Source organism: Moschus berezovskii, chromosome 17 (genome assembly GCF_049115385.1).
Source record: "Moschus berezovskii isolate FMDL1 chromosome 17, NW_MosBer_1.0, whole genome shotgun sequence".
In the NCBI taxonomy this organism is placed as follows: domain Eukaryota; kingdom Metazoa; phylum Chordata; class Mammalia; order Artiodactyla; family Moschidae; genus Moschus; species Moschus berezovskii.
In genome coordinates, this window is record NC_142476.1 from 20,602,681 (window position 1) to 20,622,726 (window position 20,046).

General features: G+C 40.5%; 2 protein-coding genes across 5 annotated transcripts in view; one reads left to right on the forward strand and one right to left on the reverse strand.

Annotated features, from left to right (window-relative positions):
* INTS7 (integrator complex subunit 7) overlaps positions 1-5,547 on the reverse strand; it is an 80,270-nt gene extending 74,723 nt beyond the window's left edge. The window contains exon 1 of one of the 2 annotated variants that reach the window (XM_055419040.2): positions 5,259-5,547. In XM_055419040.2, coding sequence (XP_055275015.2) covers positions 5,259-5,352 — 94 coding nt within the window. In that variant the 5' untranslated portion in view covers positions 5,353-5,547. The remainder of the gene's footprint in view (positions 1-5,258) is intronic. The other variant, XM_055419039.2, reaches the window with a different exon arrangement.
* A 140-nt stretch (positions 5,548-5,687) lies between these two features.
* The window catches only part of DTL (denticleless E3 ubiquitin protein ligase adapter), a 53,344-nt gene continuing 38,985 nt past the window's right edge, over positions 5,688-20,046 (forward strand). For all 3 annotated transcript variants that reach the window (XM_055419041.2, XM_055419042.2, XM_055419043.2), the window contains exons 1-5: positions 5,688-5,858; positions 11,688-11,813; positions 12,601-12,699; positions 16,136-16,197; positions 16,283-16,403. In XM_055419041.2, the coding sequence (XP_055275016.1) occupies positions 5,807-5,858; positions 11,688-11,813; positions 12,601-12,699; positions 16,136-16,197; positions 16,283-16,403 (460 nt within the window). In that variant the 5' untranslated portion in view covers positions 5,688-5,806. The remainder of the gene's footprint in view (positions 5,859-11,687; positions 11,814-12,600; positions 12,700-16,135; positions 16,198-16,282; positions 16,404-20,046) is intronic.

A 20,046-nucleotide genomic window follows, 5' to 3' on the forward strand; every position in this document is an offset into this window, starting at 1 on the left:
TGCTCACCATTCAGTCCTACGAGGAATGAGTCACTGACCTGAAAGGAATTCAGTTTAAAGAACTAGATGAGGCACTTTGTGTTTTACGGAAAACAGGTCAAACATGCCCTTAGGCAGTTATATCTCAGGGGGAAAAATTTATGAACCTGGAGTCCTGCATTTTCCCACACTTAGAAAAGCACTGAAGCCGTTAACTGAGATGTGTGTTCCTTGGGATGTCAGTAACCTGCCGAGACGCCTGACGGCTTGCACATACTCCTGAGTCAAAACCGCATGATACACTGACCTCTCCCCCTACCTCTTCAGAGCGATTTCTCAGAGCTTTCTGGAAAGCTGTCTCCAGGGCTACAGTCCTCAGTGAGACACTGAAGCGGAACTCACGGCTCTTACACTGTGCGGCTGATCCCAGAGGACAGAGGGCTCTTTCCTGGCTGCCACTCTGTCTCAATGTGGAAGACTCACAAAGTAAACGTGCACATGCAATTTCTACAACTTACTAATGAATTAAGTTCTGCAGGCACACTCAGGTTAGTTATCTGGTACTTGGAACATACTTCCTCATAGGAAAAATAATAGCACTGTCAGTACTTACAGTACCCTGTAATCTAATGGCTGCTTATAATAAAATTTCCTAAGGGAAAATTAATGCAAAAATAATTCCTAATTGAGATATTCAGAACATATCCCTTCTTTGTCTGCTCCCCGTTCCCTACACACCTCACTCACCAACTTCCATACACACAAGAACTGCCACTAGGAGCTCTTGGAGGCTTCTTCCCATTAAATGCACGAAGTGTCAATAGAGACCTTCTAGGTGACTAGCAATGGCTCCTGAAGCCTTGAAAAGGCGGTCAAGGGACCCAAAGACAGGGCAGTGAAGGACACAAGGGAAGGGGAGGGAAAGAAAGGCAAGCCTCAGGACAGAGGTGAAGGCACAGAGAAGGGAGAGATGCGGGCTTGTCTACATGTGCTGGGGGAACAGGCTGCTGGGAGAACCCAGAGTAACTGGGTGTGCTTCCTTCTCTCTCTCTCCATAGCTGAGTGACGCACATGACAGCCAAGTTCTATCTGTAATAAATTAACCTTAGGTGGGATGAAAAAGGTAAAGAAGGAAGTAGTATAGGTACAAGGAGTCTCCTCAACGTAATATGATTCGCTTTACCTTCCCTTTAAAACAGAATCTCAGACCAATTTATTTACACTGATTCAAAATGTACCAAAGATAATTTTGCATCTGCCAGAGGAATATTCTGATTTCTCTAGTGTGGTCAATTTTTATTTAAGATAAACATTTATTCCTGTAACAGAGCCTTGGGTACACGAGCTAAAGAACAGTAAATGTCTTGCTTACTTTCTGATATGAGAGTCTTATGAGAGAGGAAATGAGAAGGTAGGCTGCAAGAGAAGAGAAAAGTGCATTCAGTTCACTAACTGAATAAATTATGTGAGGTATGTCCTTTGTAATGCCTGTACTATAGAAATGATGCGCTGTATCATGAAATGTCTAATATACGTAAGTTGTACTTGATTTAACAGTTAACTCTGTTTGCTTTGTATTCACAGCTCAGGCAGCATGGTTATCAGCTTAAAACTTTAAAAAGGGGAAGGCAAAAGACCTCTACATAGGCGTGAAAGTGATCCTCAAAAATGTAAATGAATCCATGTCAGTCCTTTACTTAAAAACTTTCAATGTCTTCTCAGTGTACTTTGCATCAAATCCAAACTTATTGTCCTAACAAGGCCATATTTAATCTAGTCCTGTCTGATTCCTTAGGTGAGCTTCTTCTTTTTTCCATAGATAAGAAGTAGATTTATTCAAAAACAAACACACTCCATAGATACAACGTGGGCCACTACAGAGGGTGAGGGCTGTGGTCTTGAAAGGCGGCCATGGTTAGTTTTTATGGGCTGGATAATTTCATAGGCTAATGAGTGGGAGGATTAGTCCAACTGTTTGTGAGGAGGGGAGGAGATTTCCAGGAATTGGGCCACTGCCCACTTTTTGGTCTTTTTTTAAAAACAACTTATTTATTTTTAATTGAAAGATAATTGCTTTACAATACTGGTTTGATTTCTGCCATACATTAACATGAATTAGCCATAGTATATGTCCCCTCCTTCTTGAACCTCCCTCCCTCAGGTGAGGTTCTTAAAGCTGTTTTGTTCACTAATACACCTCCAAATTTAAGTGTCTAACACAATGCAGGTGATTAGTAAATATTTATTAAATGAATTAATGACTATCATATGAATGATTATTTTCCTGTGTTACTAAGTACATCCTAAACAAACAGACTTCAGTCAGCTTTAAAAGAGCATCCATTTATTCCTAGAGAGATCAGAAACAAATACCTTACTGCCATGCTTGCTCAAAATGCTCAGAACAAAGTGCAACAGTCATAACCATATAACAGGTTATAAAATGGCAATATTTCCCAAGTGGGCTTCTTGACACTCGTGCTACAGATCCTTCTTTATAATGGAGTTCAAGTATCACATCTGTATATCTAACTGCCTACCCAACGTCTCCATTTGTATGTCTAAGAGACAGCTCAAATTCAATAGTCCCACAATGATCTGGTTTGCATCCACTCGGTAAATGACAATATATACTTCCAACAGCTCTGACCAAAAAAACCCCAAGAAACCCCTGAGTTTCTCCTGAACTCTTATTCTCACATCCTCAACTAATTCATTAGCCAATCCCGTCGGCCCTACCTTCAAAATACATACATAATCTCAGCACTTCACACAGCTTTGCAGAAACCTGGCCCAAGCCACTGTTCTCATTTCCCTGGATTATTACAACCACCGCCTCTCTACAGCAGCAGCCCCTCTGCTATCTGGAGCATCCATGCATTTAAGCAACTCCAGACCAACTTCTACCTGTAAAATACTGGGTTGGTCAAAAAGTTAATTTGCATTCTTCCGTAAGATGTTATGGAATGGAACATCATCTTACATCACCCAAGGCAATGCTGGGAGGATTAAACATGATCTAGGGCTGACACCTGGTTTACAGTTAAACACTCAATAGCCATCTATACACTTCTTACAGGTCTAAAATATTCCTATTTCAACTTTTGGGAAGGAAAAATTGTTTACCACAACTGTAAGTTTTCAGGAATTAAATAATTCTAGATTTCTCATTTCTTCAGAGTCCCATCCCAATTCTGCTCTACACTACTGCTCTACTGTCATTAAGGGATGAGTCCACCCAGACCACAGTGGTAGAAAATCTCTTTAGAATTAGTAGAAATATTAGATATGTAGACCTGCAACTCTTATTGGGGAATAAGGAAGGAATTAACAGAATGGGGAGGAAAAGGTTATGCCATGTTTAAAAAACACATCTGATATTGTGATTTTCTATTTCAGAAGGAAAAAGCCCTATAGTTTTTCTTAAGAAAAAGCAAAGCTCAACATCACTTTCTTGGATGATGGACTTGCACTACTGTGACTCAACCAAAGGAATATCTCATTGGAGTGTTATATTTTCATGTTGATCAAAGGAAGTTAAAATTTGTTTTTAAGTCTGAGAAACTCTTATATGGACCAACTGCACTTTAAATGTCTACAGGGTAAAAAAAAAATTTTTAAGTCCCAGAAAAGTTAACATAGTGTCCAAGTCAGAGGGCTGGGAAGTGGCTCCAAGTGGACTTAAAAATCCTTCTAACCTCTAGTCCAGTTAATACACTACCCACTGGCTACAGTTAATTAAAAATTAACTGTATACCAAGTGATGTTTCCCCCATTCAATAAAAATAACAAGTACACTGAAATAAAAGTCATTGTAATACTTTGAGTTCTCTACTAAGAAATACCTGCCCTTGCCTTCCAAATCCCTATCTAAAAGATAAGGCAAATCTCTTTTGCATTTAATAAGGAGTTTTTTGCATACTATTGTATCACTTAATATTTACAATAATCTTGCCAGCTCAACGGTATTTTACTCATTTTTCAGAGAAAAAAAACAAGATTAGGTTTGGTTAAATGACATGTCCATGATCATTAAACTAGTGAAATTAGAATTCAACTCAAGTCTATCCAAAGCTTCTACTACTACACCAAGACTGTCCCATCCCTTCACTGCAGTAAGGAAATATAACTCATCTGCAGAGAATGTGCATGAAAGTCGCTCAGTCGTGTCAGACTCTTTGCGACCCAAAGGACTATACACTCCAGGGAATTCTCCAGGCCAGAATAGTGGAACAGGTAGCCTTTCCCTTCACCGATCTTCCCAACCCAGGGATCCAACCCAAGTCTCCCGCATTGTAGGCAGATTCTTTACCAGCTGAGCCACAAAGGAAGCCCAATTAAATAATAACTAATACTTCATTTTACCGGTTTTTAAGATGACTCTCAGTTTCAGAGATGTTAATATGTGAAAAAATGTGTATCTTAATGGATGAACTAGGATATATGATGTCTGTGTTTTTAGAACTCAATTGTAATTTCTAAGAAGTAACACTATTTTATCGACAGGTTTCAAATATCCCCTTTAAAACTATCAAATATAGGAAATATAGTTAGAAAATAATCAATCATACACAAGTTCCCAAGTAAGTCCGGATTCTCTAATCTTTCCATTGATCTGACCCTGCCCTTCAAGTACACTGCTTTAATTACACTAAGCTTGAGCCACAAGCGAAGCCCAAGAATACTAGCGGGGGTAGCCTATCTATCCCTTCTCCAGCGGATCTTCCGGACCCAGGAATGGAACCCTGCACTGCAGGCGGATTCTTTACCAGCTGAGCTATCAGGGAAGCAGAGAATGAGTAGGGTCTAGGCATTTCGGATGTCTTGGCCCTATTTCTGACCTGCCTAGTAACCGGCAAGTAAGAATTATAGAAATCAAATGAATCGCTGTAAAGTCGGTGCAAGATGCAGCAGTCTTGGTGAAGACCCGGTCTCAACTGCACATACTGAAAGATAATTTCATAATTTCAATACAGCACTTTTAGAAACTGCGTGGAAAATCGCGGGACTGTGCCCTCAAGTGGTCCAAACGAGCCTTTCGCGGGAGCTTCCTACTCTTTCAGCTGTTCAAGGCCAATCTAGTAACGCTGCCGTTTTCTCACAACCTCCCAAAGCCGCGAAAAGCCCTGGACGCACCAAAAGCAAAGGCGCCCGCCCCCGCCCCCGCCCAGGAAGCACCGCGCATGCGCCGTCCCAGCTTCTCGCGCGGCTACCACCGCCTGGTGGCGCCACTTCCCCCCACACCCGTTTCACCCGCGCAGCCTGCTCTTTCGAAATACCTTTGTCTAACTCCATAAGGGCAGAGTTAGCATCCAGCTCCTGTTCGCCATAGCCGGCATCGGCCAGAAAAGACTTAGTTGAGTTTGACGCCATGACCCATACAGTTACTGGATTAGCCTATTCATAGAGATTGCAAACTCGGCCCAACCACCGCCATCTTCTTCCACCACCTTCTCGCGGATTTTTCCTCCGCGCTCTGTCAAGCCTTCTTACGCATGCGCCCTGGGCTCCCCACCGTTCGCCAGCGCCCCTGCGGCCCCCCGCGCAGGCGCTCAGGGAGCTCTGGAACGCTGGGTTCCCGCGGCTGGGCGAGGAGGAGGCGGGGCTTCGAAGGGGGAAGTGACTCGTACGCGCCCGGACGCCGCGGCGAGAGCCAATCAGAGGGCGTGACGTCAGTTTGGCGGGGAGTTTGGTGACCGGGGCTTACAGTGGCGGGAGTTGGAGGCAATAACTAGTCGTGGTCTAAGGGGCGCAGGATACGGTTTCCGCTGAATCTGGAGGCATTTCCACGGCTTTTTCCTCAGTTTAGCGTTTTCCTCCGTCCCAGATGCTCTTCAATTCGGTGCTTCGCCAGCCCCAGTTTGGCGTCCCTAGAAATGGTGAGTAACGGCCCTAACCGCTGTCTCTTGCCGGCGGGATTCACCTCCCCCAGAGCAACTCTTCGGACCAATGCCGATTTCAGTTCAGTTTCCCAGCCGCCGAGTTCTCCCCCAGCCAGAATGAGCTCTTACTAGCTAGGAGTACTGTCGAAAGCCGCACTTTCGTGCCCTCGAGATACTTTTCGTCGTAATCGAGACTTTTTTTAGCGTTGTGTAGGCTGAAGGAGGGAGGGACGTTGAGTTAACTGACCTCCATTACGGTTTATGTCTGTTTTGCACGTTAACTGGAAAACGCGTGCATTTGAGTGCGTGTGGCTTTCTGAACGAACAGCTGTGTGAGATCGTCAAGGCTCGTACTCATTGATTAATTCATTCATTTGTAGTGGAAACTTAGTGATCCCTACCGTTTGCTATATACACCAGAGAATAGGATCGGCTCTTAAAAAGAACTCAGTCAGGCAGAGAGAACAGAACATCTGCTTCTAGCATGGTCAGAATTTTTTCTTCCTGATTAATTCAAGGGTATAAAAATTCGTAGTGATACAGTGAAAAATGCCCGTAAGCACATTTCCCACAAATGACCGCTATTAATAGATGGAAGTATTTTATTCCAAAATGTTTTTCAATGCCAGAAGTAGGAAGTATTGTTATTTATGGAAATGGGATTAAAATGTTTTATCTCTTTATTTTTACGATAGAACTTGGAAATACTTCCATGTTAGTATATAGGCTTCCAATTTATTCTTTCCAGTTCTTGAAGTTCCTTAGGTTAAAACATTGGCAATACGAATTTTGAGCTTTACGTTTGAGTGTCATCAACCTGAAACTTTCTGGTAAGTTTTTGATAAGGGATTTACCACCCAAACTAAGCTTAGCTGCAAATGAAATCTCATTCATTTAAAGATGAACACGGTCTTCTTTCCCCTTGAAACCATGTGGGAAAAAAAAAATGTGAGAAGTGAGCTTTTTATATTTAAGGCATAGGTCTTGAAAAAAAGATATTGAGAAGACTGGGGAGTAGCTTCTCAACTTCCTTTCTCCAATCTAAAACTCTACCATCCTTATCTCTTAGACAGTCTTTTAAATTATACTCTCAAAACCTCTCCTTTCTGTCTCTGCTGTGACCTTGCTTTACTCACTTATGTATCCTTTGTGTCATGAATGTCAGTATAGCATGGTAGTTAAGAGCTCTGACTTCCTGACTAATTTCACCTCCACGCCTTACTTGTCTGTGTGACCTGGAGCAAGCTATGTAGTCTTTCTTTTGAAACAGATTCTTCTCATAACTCTACATTCTGGCTGTCAACTTTCTTTTTATCTCTGATTCATAAATATTTTTCCGGGAAGAGTAAATTTTCCCCTCTACCCTGATTGAGTATGTATGGCTGGACTAATAACAAAATAGACATGAGAGATTAGCAGGAGAAAAATAAATTTTAATTCATGTGCATGGAGATCTCACAGAAATGGTACCTAAGAAGTGACCAAAGCAGGCAGCTTTTATACTTTTCAGACCAAAAAAAAGGCAATAAATTTGTGAGGAATTGACAGGACAAAGAAACTTAAGTTTGGGATACGTAATTAGTAAGGAATCTAAACAGAGTTTGGGCTTGAGGTAGTAAATTAAAAGAAGTTACAAGGTTTGTTTACACAGGCTTCTTGGCTCTGAATTTCCTCTCTGTCGGATAAGGGTGACCTTCTACCTCCAGTTGCGAGGAGTGCACCTTTCATAGGAGAGATTTATTTCCTGCTTTTCAGGGAGACAGGAAGGTCAGGGTTTCCTTCTTGCATCAGCTGCTTCTCAAGCAACTTCATTCAATTCAGAATAATCAATATGCTGTTATGGTCCGTTTTGAGCCAGCCCACACCCAGCTCCCAAATACTCATTCATTGTTTTGTGTTTAGGCACTGAAATTCATTCATTGTTATATATCACGCCCCAAACTTTGTAGGACCATCTTTCTCCTTCCATGATCTATCCTAGGCCCCTTTCCTGTTTCTACCAACTCCTATGGGTGATCATAGCTGTAACCAGGATTTCTTCCACTACTACCTGCAACCTTCTGTTCCCTTTACATCTATTTGTATGAGAGGTGTATAAGCATCTTCATCCAGGTTCCAGAAACATCTCAAACTCACATACCAAAACCAAACTCACTTTTTTCCCTAACCTATTATATTACCTACTTCAGGAAATGGTCTCATTGTTTTAAACTGGTCTTCACAGTCAGAAACCTGAAAGTCAATCAGAATTCCAACATTTTCCTCGAGATACCCTTTCAGAGAAGTTCTGTTAAAATCTCCTGAATCCTTCCTTCTCTGTGTCTTCGCTGATTTTGCCTCTTCACATATTTTGGATCTATATTATGCTTACCGTTCTGTTTCCCTCGGTTGGGCCTTTATACCTTCTTGTCTGGACTATAGCAAGTCTCTTGAGTGGCCTCTTAGTTTCCCTCTTTCCAGTTTATTTTCCATATTGCTGCCAATGTTCTTTCTAAAATGAAACCTGATTACTCTTCTGTGTATTTTTAAGTTGATATGTGAAATTTTCTTTAAAAGTTTAAACAGATGCAAAGGATTTATCATTTCTGACCATATTGTGTTTACCTTCTTAAATGAAAATGCTGCATCAACTGTGACTAATAGACTATAAATACTATAGTAATGATTTAATAGTCACATCAACCATTTTTTGAAGTATGAACTGCTAGATATTCTACATAGTTGTTTTTTTTCCTTGAATATATTTCCACTTTATTTCTCCCACAGATTTATCCTAATGTAATTTGATTTTAAGCTTGAAAAGTCATTTTTTTGATCACCCTATCTTATTCTGAGTAAAAAACTGTATGTTAATATCGTTTTAGAACAGAGGCTTTTAAGGACTGCCTTTCTGTCTGTAGATGGATATTTGTGAACTCTGCAACATAACTAATTATTGTATTCATATTATTCTGTTAGTGGTCTTTAATGGCTTGTTTACAATGATATCTGGCCTTAAGGTAATGCCCCCAGGAGTAATGACTAAATCTGAGTTGAATTTCTTTGCCTCCTTTGTATTCCTTCAGGTTATTTCTGTGAACCTGCAGAACTACATTTGTGTGAGATTATATCAGGCTAAGATGTCTTCTCTAAATGACATTTTTTATGTCACCAAAAGTAAGAATTCAGAGTATTCTAAAATACGAGTGAGTTTCTTAATTAGACAGTTCTCTAGATTGTAACTCCATTGTTTCCTCCAATGCTTACTATATTTGGTTCTCAATGACTGTATACTAAATGACTGTTTTATATATTTAAAATATGTTAACCTACATGGCAAAATGGTAAAACAAAACCTTGTAGATGATTTACTATTTTAGGACCATAGTACACATCAGGTCTCTGACCCAAGCAGAGTAAGCTTTCCCTCTACTCTGAATTTCTTCCTTTCTCATATATTCAATGAGTACTTATTCTCCTTTCAAAACTTGTGTTTGATTTCACCTTCTTTAAAGACTTCCAGACCCTACCTACTACTACTATTCAGGACTTAAAATTGCTGTGATAAACTTTAAGATACTATGACTTGTTGCTGTTAATATTTTAGAGTCCTAGAATTTCAGTGCTGGAAAGGAAAGAGTATAAGAACTAATATTTACCTGTGAATATGTTGGTGGCATGAACGTAACAGAAGCAGAAGATATTAAGAAGAGGTGGCAAGAATACACAGAACTGTACAAAAAAGATCTTCATGACCCAGATAATCCTGATGGTGTGGTCACTCACCTAGAGCCAGACACCCTGGAATGCAGAGTCAAGTGGAGCTTAGGAAGCATCGCTCCAAACAAAGCTAGTGGAGGTGATGGAATTACAGTTGAGCTATTTCAAATCCTAAAAGATGACGCTGTGAAAGTGCTGCACTCGATATGCCAGTAAAGTTGGAAAACTCAGCAGTGGCCACAGGACTGGAAAAGGTCGGTTTTCATTTCAATCCCAGAGAAAGGCAATGCCAAAGAATGCTCAAACTACCGCACAATTACACTCATCTCACACGCTAGCAAAGTAATGCTCAAAATTGTCCAAACTAAGCTTCAGCAGTACTTGAACTTCCAGATGCTCAAGCTAGGTTTCAAAAAGGCAGAGGAATCAGAGGTCAAATTGCCAACATCCTTTGGATCATCGAAAAAGCGAAAGAGTTAAAGGAAAACATCTACTTCTGCTTTGACTATGCGAAAGGCTTTGACTGTGTGGATCACAACAGACTGGAAAATTCTTAAAGAGATGGTAATACCAGGCCACCTGACCTGTCGCCTGAGAAACCTGTATGCAGGTCAAGAAGCGACAGTTAGAACTGGACATGGAACAACAGGCTGGTTCCAAATTGGGAAAGGAGTACGTCAAGGCTGCATATTGTCACCCTGCTTATTTAACTTATATACAGAGTATATCATTAAAAATGCTGGACTGGATGAAGCACAAGCAGAAATCAAGATTGCCGAGAGAAATATCAATAACCTCAGATACGCAGGTGACACTACCCTTATGACAAAGCGAAGAAGAACTACAGAGCCTCTTGATGAAAGTGAAAGAGGAGAGTGGAAAACCTAGCTTAAAACTCAACATTCAAAAAACTAAGATCGTGGTATCTGGTCCCATTACTTCATGGCAAATTAATGGGGAAACAGTGACAGACTTTATTTTGGGGGGCTCCGAAATCACTGCAGGTGGTGGCTGCAGCCATGAAATTAGAAGACGCTTACTCCTTGGAAGGAAAGTTACGACCAACCTAGACAGCATATTAACAAGCAGAGACATTACTTTGCCAACAAAGGTCCGTCTAGTCAAGGCTATGGTTTTTCCATTGGTCATGTATGGATGTCCAAGTTGGACTATAAAGAAAGCTGAGCGCTGAAGAATTGATGCTTTTGAACTGTGGTGTTGGAGAAGACTCTTGAGAGTCCTTTGGACTGCAAGGAGATCCAACCAGTCCATCCTAAAGGAAATCAGTCCTGAATATTGATTGGACTGATGCTGAAGCTGAAACTCCATTACTTTGGCCACCTGATGCAAAGAACTGACTCATTGGAAAGGACCCTTGTGCTGGGAAAGATTGAAGGCAGGAAGAGAAGGGGACAACAGAGGGTGAGATGGTTGGAAGGTAGCACCAACTCAATGGACATGAGTTTGAGTAAACTCCGGGAGATGGTGATGGGCAGGGAGGCTTGGCCTGCCTGGTCCATGGGGTCGCAAAGAGTTAGACACAACTGAGCGACTGAACTGAACTGACGTTAATGGCTACAGTAGGTGCATGGATGTTGTGGGTTGGCCAAAAAGTTCATTCAGATTTTTCCATACTCCCTTATCAGAAACCCCAATGAACTTTTGGGCCAACCTAATACGTTATTTCCTTTGACTCCGACCATCAGATTATGTGTGATGTTGCTAGTAACTTAAGTTTGCAGTAATGATTTAGAACTCTAAAAACATAGAATTTTACTTAATAAGAATGGCTGTGGTAGTCTTTGTGGATATTTTTTGTGATTGTCACCAAAGGATGGGGGAAAGAGTAACATACAAAGGCCACTGGTGTCTTGCCATCTTAAATATGTTAGCAAGAGTCTTCATTTAAGATGGTAAGCCCAAAGCTGTATCTCACCAGAAGTTGAGAAGTGCTCTTTGATTTTTTCCTTAGGACCACTTAGGAAAATACCTGAAACTGTATTCCAGAGGGCCATGGATAGTGAAGTATATGAAACTTTTAAAAGTTAATTTTTGCCTCTGCATTTGTTAGAAGTACTGAAATGTGATGATATATTGGAATCTATAAGGAATTTTGTCTTCCTTTAGGATGGTCTTCACAGTACCCGCTACAGTCTCTGCTCACTGGCTATCAGTGCAACTATAATGATGAGCATACTTCTTATGGAGAAACAGGAAACCCAGTTCCTCCTTTTGGATGCACCTTCTCTTCCGGTAAGAGAATTACTGAATAAGCAAGGCTTGGTCAGAAATGATCTGGTTCACTCTTTAGAGGGAAAATAGGCTGTCTCTCTTTTAACAAGAAGTAAATTAGATGGTAGAGTTTTTCTAATATATCTTCTCTTATCATTTATAAAATATTTTTTTCTTAATCTCTGCATAATTATATATTTCTGCTAAAGCATAAGATTCTTATAGGATCATTTTTAGTTTGTTTGTTTTTATCTGATATTGGGAAAGGGTTACAAAGGTTCACCCATCATGTTGATCTCATTGAATCTCTCTCTTCTGCAGAGCATTGGGGAACATATTCACAGAAGTAGAAGTACTTGTCCCTGCTGTTAAAAGTTTAAGGGAGGAAAAGTAAAAAGTTGAGGAAAAGGGATATTAATTTAATAGGGTCAGCCTGCTGGAGGCCTGTGTCATATGCTCCCCCTCCTTTTGTTTTTTTTTGCCATTGACCAGTACCACTCTTGTTTTGTTCAGGTATCGCTCTTGATTCAGCTCCTCTTTAAATAAGAGATTATATGAAGATTGGTGTTTTATAGTCATTACTAAATTAGATATTATGGCAAATTTTAAGCCATTTTTAACTCAGAAAAGCCTCTACCATACCAGATGCTATATGGGTAGAATTGTCTTGCCTCTTTCCAAACAGGTTCTTTGTGTTTACCTTTTTGTTTTCAATTAATCTGTATTATGTTGTTTATATATATATAGCTTTAAACCCAGCTTTAACATTTTTTCTTGCTCTTTATTTTATTTTTTATTTCTTACGTAGCTCCCAATATGGAACATATACTAGCAGTTGCCAATGAAGAAGGTTTTGTTAGGTTATATAACACAGAATCACAGACCAGTAGAAAGAAGTGCATTAAAGGTAAGTCAGGATCTAAAATATTTGTTTTAATATTTTTAATTCATAAAGCCTCAAGGCAATTAGGCTTCCCGTGTAGCTCAGTCGGTAAAGAATTTGCCTGAAATGCAGCAGACCTGGGTTCGACTCCTGGGTTGGGAAGATCCCCGGAGAAGGAAATGGCAACCCACTCCAGTATTCTTGCCTAGAGAATCCCATGGACAGAGAAGCCTGGTGGGCTACAGTCCAAGGGGTCACAAGAGTCAGACATGACTTAGCGACTAAACCACCACCACAAGGAAATTACTATTTGAATAAATTCTCAGTGATCCTCACTTCTGATTAAGTTTAGGGACCGGACTGAAAGTAATTGATGGACTGCCTTTCTGTCAATAACTGTTAACTACAGCAAAATCTTTACTGAGAGTTAAGAAAAGTAAATTTTAAAAAGTTAAATTTTTTTATACTTAACATGGGGAAACATTGCTTTAAAATATTTATATTGAACAAGTTATCTTTTATGCATAAGGCAAAGTTCTGCTGACCTTAAAGAGGTGCTAACTTGGGAAAGACTAGAGATCTCTTCAAGAAAATCAGAGATATCAAGAGAGCATCTCATGCAAGGATGGACATGATAAAGGACAGACATGGTGAGGACCTAACGGAAGCAGAAGAAATTAAGAAGAGGTGGCAAGAATGCACAGAACTATACAAAATCACTGCAGATGGTGATTGCAGCTATGAAATTAAGACGCTTACTCCTGGGAAGGAAAGTTATGACCAACCTAGACAGCATTTAAAAAGCAGAGCCATTACTTTGCCAACAAAGGTCCATCTAGTCAAGGCTATGGTTTTTCTAGTGGTCATGTATGGATGTGAGAGTTGCACTGTGAAGAAAGCTGAGCACCGAAGAATTTATGCTTTTGAACTGTGGTGTTGGAGAAGACTCTTAAGAGTCCCTTGGACTGCAAGGAGATCCAACCAGTCCATCCTAAAGGAGACCAGTCCTGGGTGTTCATTGGAAGAACTGATGCTAAAGCTGAAACTCCAATACTTTGGCCACCTGATGCTAAGAGCTGCCTCATTGAAAAAGACACTGATGCTGGGAAAGATTGAGGGCGGGAGAAGAAGGGGACGACAGAGGATGAGAGGGTTGGATGGCATCACCGACTCGATGGACATGAGTTGGGTGAACTCCAGGAGTTGGTGATGGACAGGGAGGCCTGGCATGCTGTGATTCATGGGGTCGCAAAAAGTCGGACACGACTGAGTGACTGAACTGAATACAAAAAAGGTCTTAATAACCCAGATAATCACAGTGGTGTGGTCACTCACCTGGTGCTGGACATCCTGGAGTGTGAAGTCTAGTGGACCTTAGGAAGCATCACTGTGAATAAAGCTGGTGGAGGTGACAGAATTCCAGTTGAGCTATTTCAAATCCTAAAAGATGATGCTGTTAAAGTGCTACACTCAGTGTGTCAGCAAATTTGGAAAACTCAGCAGTGACCACAGGACTGGAAAAGGTCACTTTCCATTCCAGTCGCTAAGGAGGTCAGTGCTAAAGAATGTTCAGATTACCATACAGCTGTGCTCATTTCACATGCTAGCAAGGTTATACGCAAAATCCTTCCAGGTAGGCTTCAGCAGTACATGAACTGAAAACTTCCAGAGGTACTAGCTGTGTTCAGAAAACTCAGAGGAACCAGAGATCAAATTGCCAACATTGGTTGGATCATGGAAAAAGCAAGGAAGTTCCAGTAAAACATCTGCTTCATTGACTATGTTAATTAAAGCTTTTGACTTGTGGATCACAACAAACTGGAAAATTCTAAGAGAGAGGAGTATTAGACCACTTACCAGACCAGGAGGTAAGACCTGACTGGTTCAAAATTGGGGCAGGAATATGACAAGGCTGTATATTGTTACCCTGCTTATTTTACTTGAATGTGGAGTGCATCATGGGAAATGCCATGCTAGGTAAATCACAAGCTGTAATCAAGATTGCCAGGAGAACAGCAACAACCTCAGAGATGCAGATGTTACCACTCTGATGGCAGAATGTGAAGAGGAACTAAAGAGCCTCTTGATAAGGGTGAAAGGAGAGTGACAAAGCGGACTTAAAATTCACCATTCTAAAAACTAAGATCATGGCATGCAGTCCTACCCACTTCATGGCAAATAGAAGGAGAAGAAGTGGAAGGAGTGATAGATTTTCTTTTCTTGGATTCTAGAATCCCTGCTGACAGTGACTGCAGCCATGAAATTAAAAGATGCTTGTTCCTTGAAAGAAAAGCTGTTACCAATCTAGACAGCATATTAAAAAGCAGAGACATCATTTTGCTGACAAAGGTCCATATAATCAAAGCTATGGTTTTACCAGTAGTCATGTATAGATGTGAGAGTTGGACCATAATGAAGGCTGAGCCAAAGAACTGATGCTTTCAGATTGTGGTGCTGGAGAAGACTCTTGACAGTCCCTTGGACTGCAGGGAGATGAAACCAGTCAATCCTAAAGAAAATCAACCCTGAATATTCATTGGAAGGACTTGCTGAAACTGAAACTTAACAAACCTTTGGCCGCCTGATCCGAAGAGCCAACTCATTGGAAAAAACCCCAATGCTCGGAAAGATTGAGAGCAAGATGAGAAGAGGGTGGCAGAGGATGAAATGGTTAGATAGCATCACTGACTGAATGGACATGAATTTGAGCTTGGGAACTCCAGGAAATAGTGGAAAGCAGAGGAGCCTTGAGTGCTACCGTCCGTGGGGTCGCAGAGTCAGACACGACGTAGTAACTGAACAGCAGCAACAACAACAACAAAATCGGTTTTGAAAAAAGCTCAAGAAAAAAGGCTTTATATAATGAAATACAAAGAAAACACCGCAGGGGTCACAGAAAGCTCTCATCTAGTAAAGAAGGTGAGGGAAATTTTTCATGAAGGATGGGACATTTAAGGTGGACTGTGGTATTTTAAACCAGTGGAGGTGGAATTGGACACTCCAAGTAGAGGGAAAAGCACTTGCAAAGGCCTCAAGATAGGAAAGTAGATAGAGGGAGTGATCCAGTTTGATTGGAATAAGGGACATAGAGAACAGTGAGAGATAAGGCCAACGTGAGCAGAACTTTGAATGTCAAACTAAAGTACTTTAGACTCCTTTTGCATGCTTTCATAGTGCTTCATCCAGAGCATGATGAAGATTTTTTAGAATGTTTCACAAATACTCTGTTTTAGAGAATATATCCCCTCATGGAAAGCAATTTGATATCAAGTGGTAGTTTTATGAGGTAATGAAGGGAATGCATATTGTGTGTGAATCCACAAATTCTCTTTGGCCCATGGACCTTCCTGTACTGACCACTGATCTTTTTACTATAATTTTCAAGCCATTTAAATTGTTGTTGGTGTGGCTACCACAGAACATAGTTAGACATTTCACATTCACCATTTTCTTCGTTTAGAGTGGATGGCTCACTGGAATGCTGTCTTTGACCTGGCCTGGGTCCCTGGTGAATTTAAGCTTGTAAGTGACTTTCATTTTGGGGAGAATCTGGGTAAATACTGGTAAAGAGTTGTTTTATTAAACCATGATACCTTATTTTTGAAAGGTTACAGCAGCAGGTGATCAGACAGCCAAATTTTGGGACGTAAATGCTGGTGAGCTGATTGGAACTTGCAAAGGTCATCAGTGTAGCCTCAAGTCAGTTGCCTTTTCTAAGTTTGAGAAAGGTAAGGATGTGCTTATCCTGTTTCATGTCCTTAATGTCTTTCATGGTGAAGTTATAAGCTGCAGTTTGTACCTGTCAGATTTGCACCTTTCCCTACATAGATGATGGAGATTCTTAAGATGACCTGGAAACCTCAATAAAATCAAGTTGGATTTTAGTACTATTCTAATGGATATTGCTTCTAACTTGTCGCTGAAAGTCAAGCATCTTCAGATAATTTTTTTCTATAATCTTACAGATGAGATAAAAATTCACAAATAGCCACGATACCTCTGTTTTCAGCTATTACTCAAAATTTATCTTTCTACATTCATTTAGGGCTTCCCTGGTGGCTCAGAGGGTAAAGCGTCTGTCTGCAATGCTGGAGACCCGGGTATTTAACTATTGTAATGGGAAAGGAAGGTTTAAGGAGGGCTGTAATACGAATAGTACTATAGCAGCTAGGGAAAAACTTAGCAGGGGTGTCTGAATTTGCTCTTAATTTCTGTTTCTTTGTTTTTTCTCCTTCCATTTGTTTCTCACTAAGTGAGAATGAGACAGCAAGCTTTCACCTCAAAGAAGTGGCTGATGCATCTGACTTTTGTCTCATGATAATAGAAATAAACGTTATAGTCTCCTTTATCATGAGAAGATACTTTATTTCTTAAAGGAATATTTTCCTTGATTCATCTGCGCACTCAGGAGTACTAAACTGAGTTGTGTAACTGGTTTGAACTTTTAAAAAAAATCAGTTGGTTGCTGCTGAGACTGGAACCGTGAAGAGGAAATACATGACATAGTTTTTGTGTCTGCATAACTTTTCCCTAGCACATCCATTTTGTAAAGTTAGGTGTGCTTGTGTTCTACTTTACTACACTTGTGTCAGAGTTCATTCTGAGTTTATGGAAATAATTTAAGGTCATGAAAATGTATTAATTCTTAAGGTAAATTTGTTTATTTGCAAACAAATAGAGAAGGAAAACACCATTATCATTCAGTCCCTTTGCTTAATTTTAAAAACCGTGCATTGAATCTTTGCCAGTGAGTTCTAGTTTAGAAAGCACAGACTTTATCTTGGTTCCCAGTAGTCCACAGGTGCCCTAGTATGAATTAGTCTGGTGGGACACTGCCCCTAGGGCCATCTAGTTTGATCGCTAAAACACAGATCTTAACCCCTTCTCCTGCAGCCAAGTGTTCTTGTGAAGGGCATACTTTTACCACCATACCTAGAAGACCCATGTTTTATTCTGATTTCTGCCTCTGAATTCTTAGGCAGTCATTTTTATCGCCCTGAATGTTCATTTAGTGAGATAAATACCCTGTTTAACTCACAGAAACATTTTTGTTGTTGTTAGGTTGCTCAGTCGTGTCTGACTCTTTGCGACCCCGTGGACTGCAGCTTGCCAAGCTTCCTTGTCCTTCACTGTTTTCCGGAGCTTGCTCAAACTCATCTGCCTTGAGTCAGTGATGACATCCAACCATCTCATCCCCTGTCGCCCCCTTCTCTTGCCCTCAATCTTTCCCAACATCAGGGTTTTTTCCAGTGAGTTGGCTCTTCACATTAGGTGGCCAAAGTATTACTTTCAGCATTGGTCCTTCTGCTGAATATTCTAGGCTGGTGTACTTTAGGATTGAATGGTTTAATCTCCTGATGAGCCTAAAAATGAGGTGTGATGTGCATGCACAAAACAACAGCAACAAATGAAGAAAGCAAAACTGAGGAGCATATAAATGCTTGGTGGGTTTTCTTGGTTTTTGAGGGGTTGTAGTCAACATGGTAGAAAAGATCCTGATCAAGTTCTTTCAGCCCTACATGAACAGGATGCAAATAACCCTGTTAGGACATAGTTATATTAATACTAGTGTAATTTGCCTTCCCTAAATATCTACCACCTTAAAACCCAGAAAATGTTTTCTTTTCTAATTGTCAGTTACTCCCAGATGTGTTTTTTGTCTGGTCAGAGGGGTGCTAGTACTACTAGTGGATAATTAAAAGTAATTACAAATATATTTCTATTTCCCCTCCTACAAACTTATCTTTGAATTTGTACCTTCTCTCTCATTCTTCATTCTCTAATTTAAGACCAGTCTTTCTTCCTAGGGTACTGGGTCTCAACCCTGACTCATTGGTCACCTGGAAAGGTTTTTGGTTTTTTTTTTTTTATTGAAGTTTACAGTGTTGTGTTAATTTCTACTGTATAGCAATGTGACTCAGTTACACACATTAGGGAGCTTTTTTAAAATACCAATTAAGTGTAAATCTCTTGAAGGTGGGCCAGGCATCTATTTTGTTAAAATTCCTCAAGGGATTCCAGCGTGCTGTTAATGTTGAGAAGCATTCTTGATCCTCCCCCAAGACCGTATGCCATCACTTATGTCTCCACAGTTTTCCTTTCTTGGCTCTTCATAGGAAAAATGCAAGCATATCTGTAGGCTGTCCCTAAAAGAACATCTTAACCTTGTATTCTCCTTTAGCCATTTCCTGCACCTGCAAAACAGGAGGGAGAAGGCAATGGCACCCCACTCCAGTACTCTTGCCTGGAAGATCCCATGGACGGAGGAGCCTGGTAGGCTGCAGTCCATGGGGTCGCGAAGAGTCGGATACGACTGAGTGACTTCACTTTCACTTTTCACTTCCATGCATTGGAGAAGGAAATGGAAACCCACTCCAGTGTTCTTGCCTGAGAATCCCAGGGATAGGGGAGCCTGGTGGGCTGCTGTCTGTGGGGTCGCACAGAGTCGGACATGACTGAAGCGACTTAGTAGCAGCAGCAGCTTTCTTATTTTCTTGTCTTTTCTAAATTTCTTAAGAGTAATCAAAATCTGGTTAAATGTCCTCATCTCCATTTAGTTCAGTTTGATTCTGTTTTCCATTCCCAGCTCTCTTCCTGAAATCAGGCTGCTTTCTCCTTGGTCAATCTTTGGTACTTTTGGCCTTTTATTTTAAACCTCATGAAAATTTTTTTCTTCCTTGGAATCTGTGAGATCACTCCCTCTGGTTCTCAGTATTCCTGTGTATCCCATCGTGATTTCTTTGTGAACTCTTGCCTCTTTACCTAACTTGGCGTGTTGGCGTGGCCCAAGATTTGGTGTTTGCCCATGTTTTTCTTTCAGTCTGTACCTTCTCGCTGGACAGTCTCATCTATTCCAATTTTGTTTTTTGCTCTACTTACATTGAACCAGATTATATTTCCCACTTTCACTTTTCTGCTAGGACTTCACGTTCAGCATATCTGAAACTGAACTCATGATTTCCCCCGATCTGGGAAGTTTTCTGCCATTATTTTTTGAAATATTTTTTCTGCCCTGTTTTCCCTCCTAGAACTCCACAATTCCTCATGTACTAGACTTTTTTTGAAATTGTCCCCTGAATCCCTGAAGCTTTATTCATCTTTTTCAATTTTCTTAAATGAGATATAATTAACATACCATAAAATTCACCCATTTAATGTGTATGTTTCAGTGAGTTTTAATTTTTTTATAGAGTTCAGTCATCACCACAGTCCAAGTTTAGAACAGTTTCATCAGCCCAAAAAGAAAACAGAACCATTAACAGTACTTTCCATCATCCCCAGGCTTACACAGCCTACTTTCTTTCTGTCTCTCTAGATTTGCCTATTATGCCTTCATGTAAACGGAACCATACAATACGTTGTTGTCTTCTT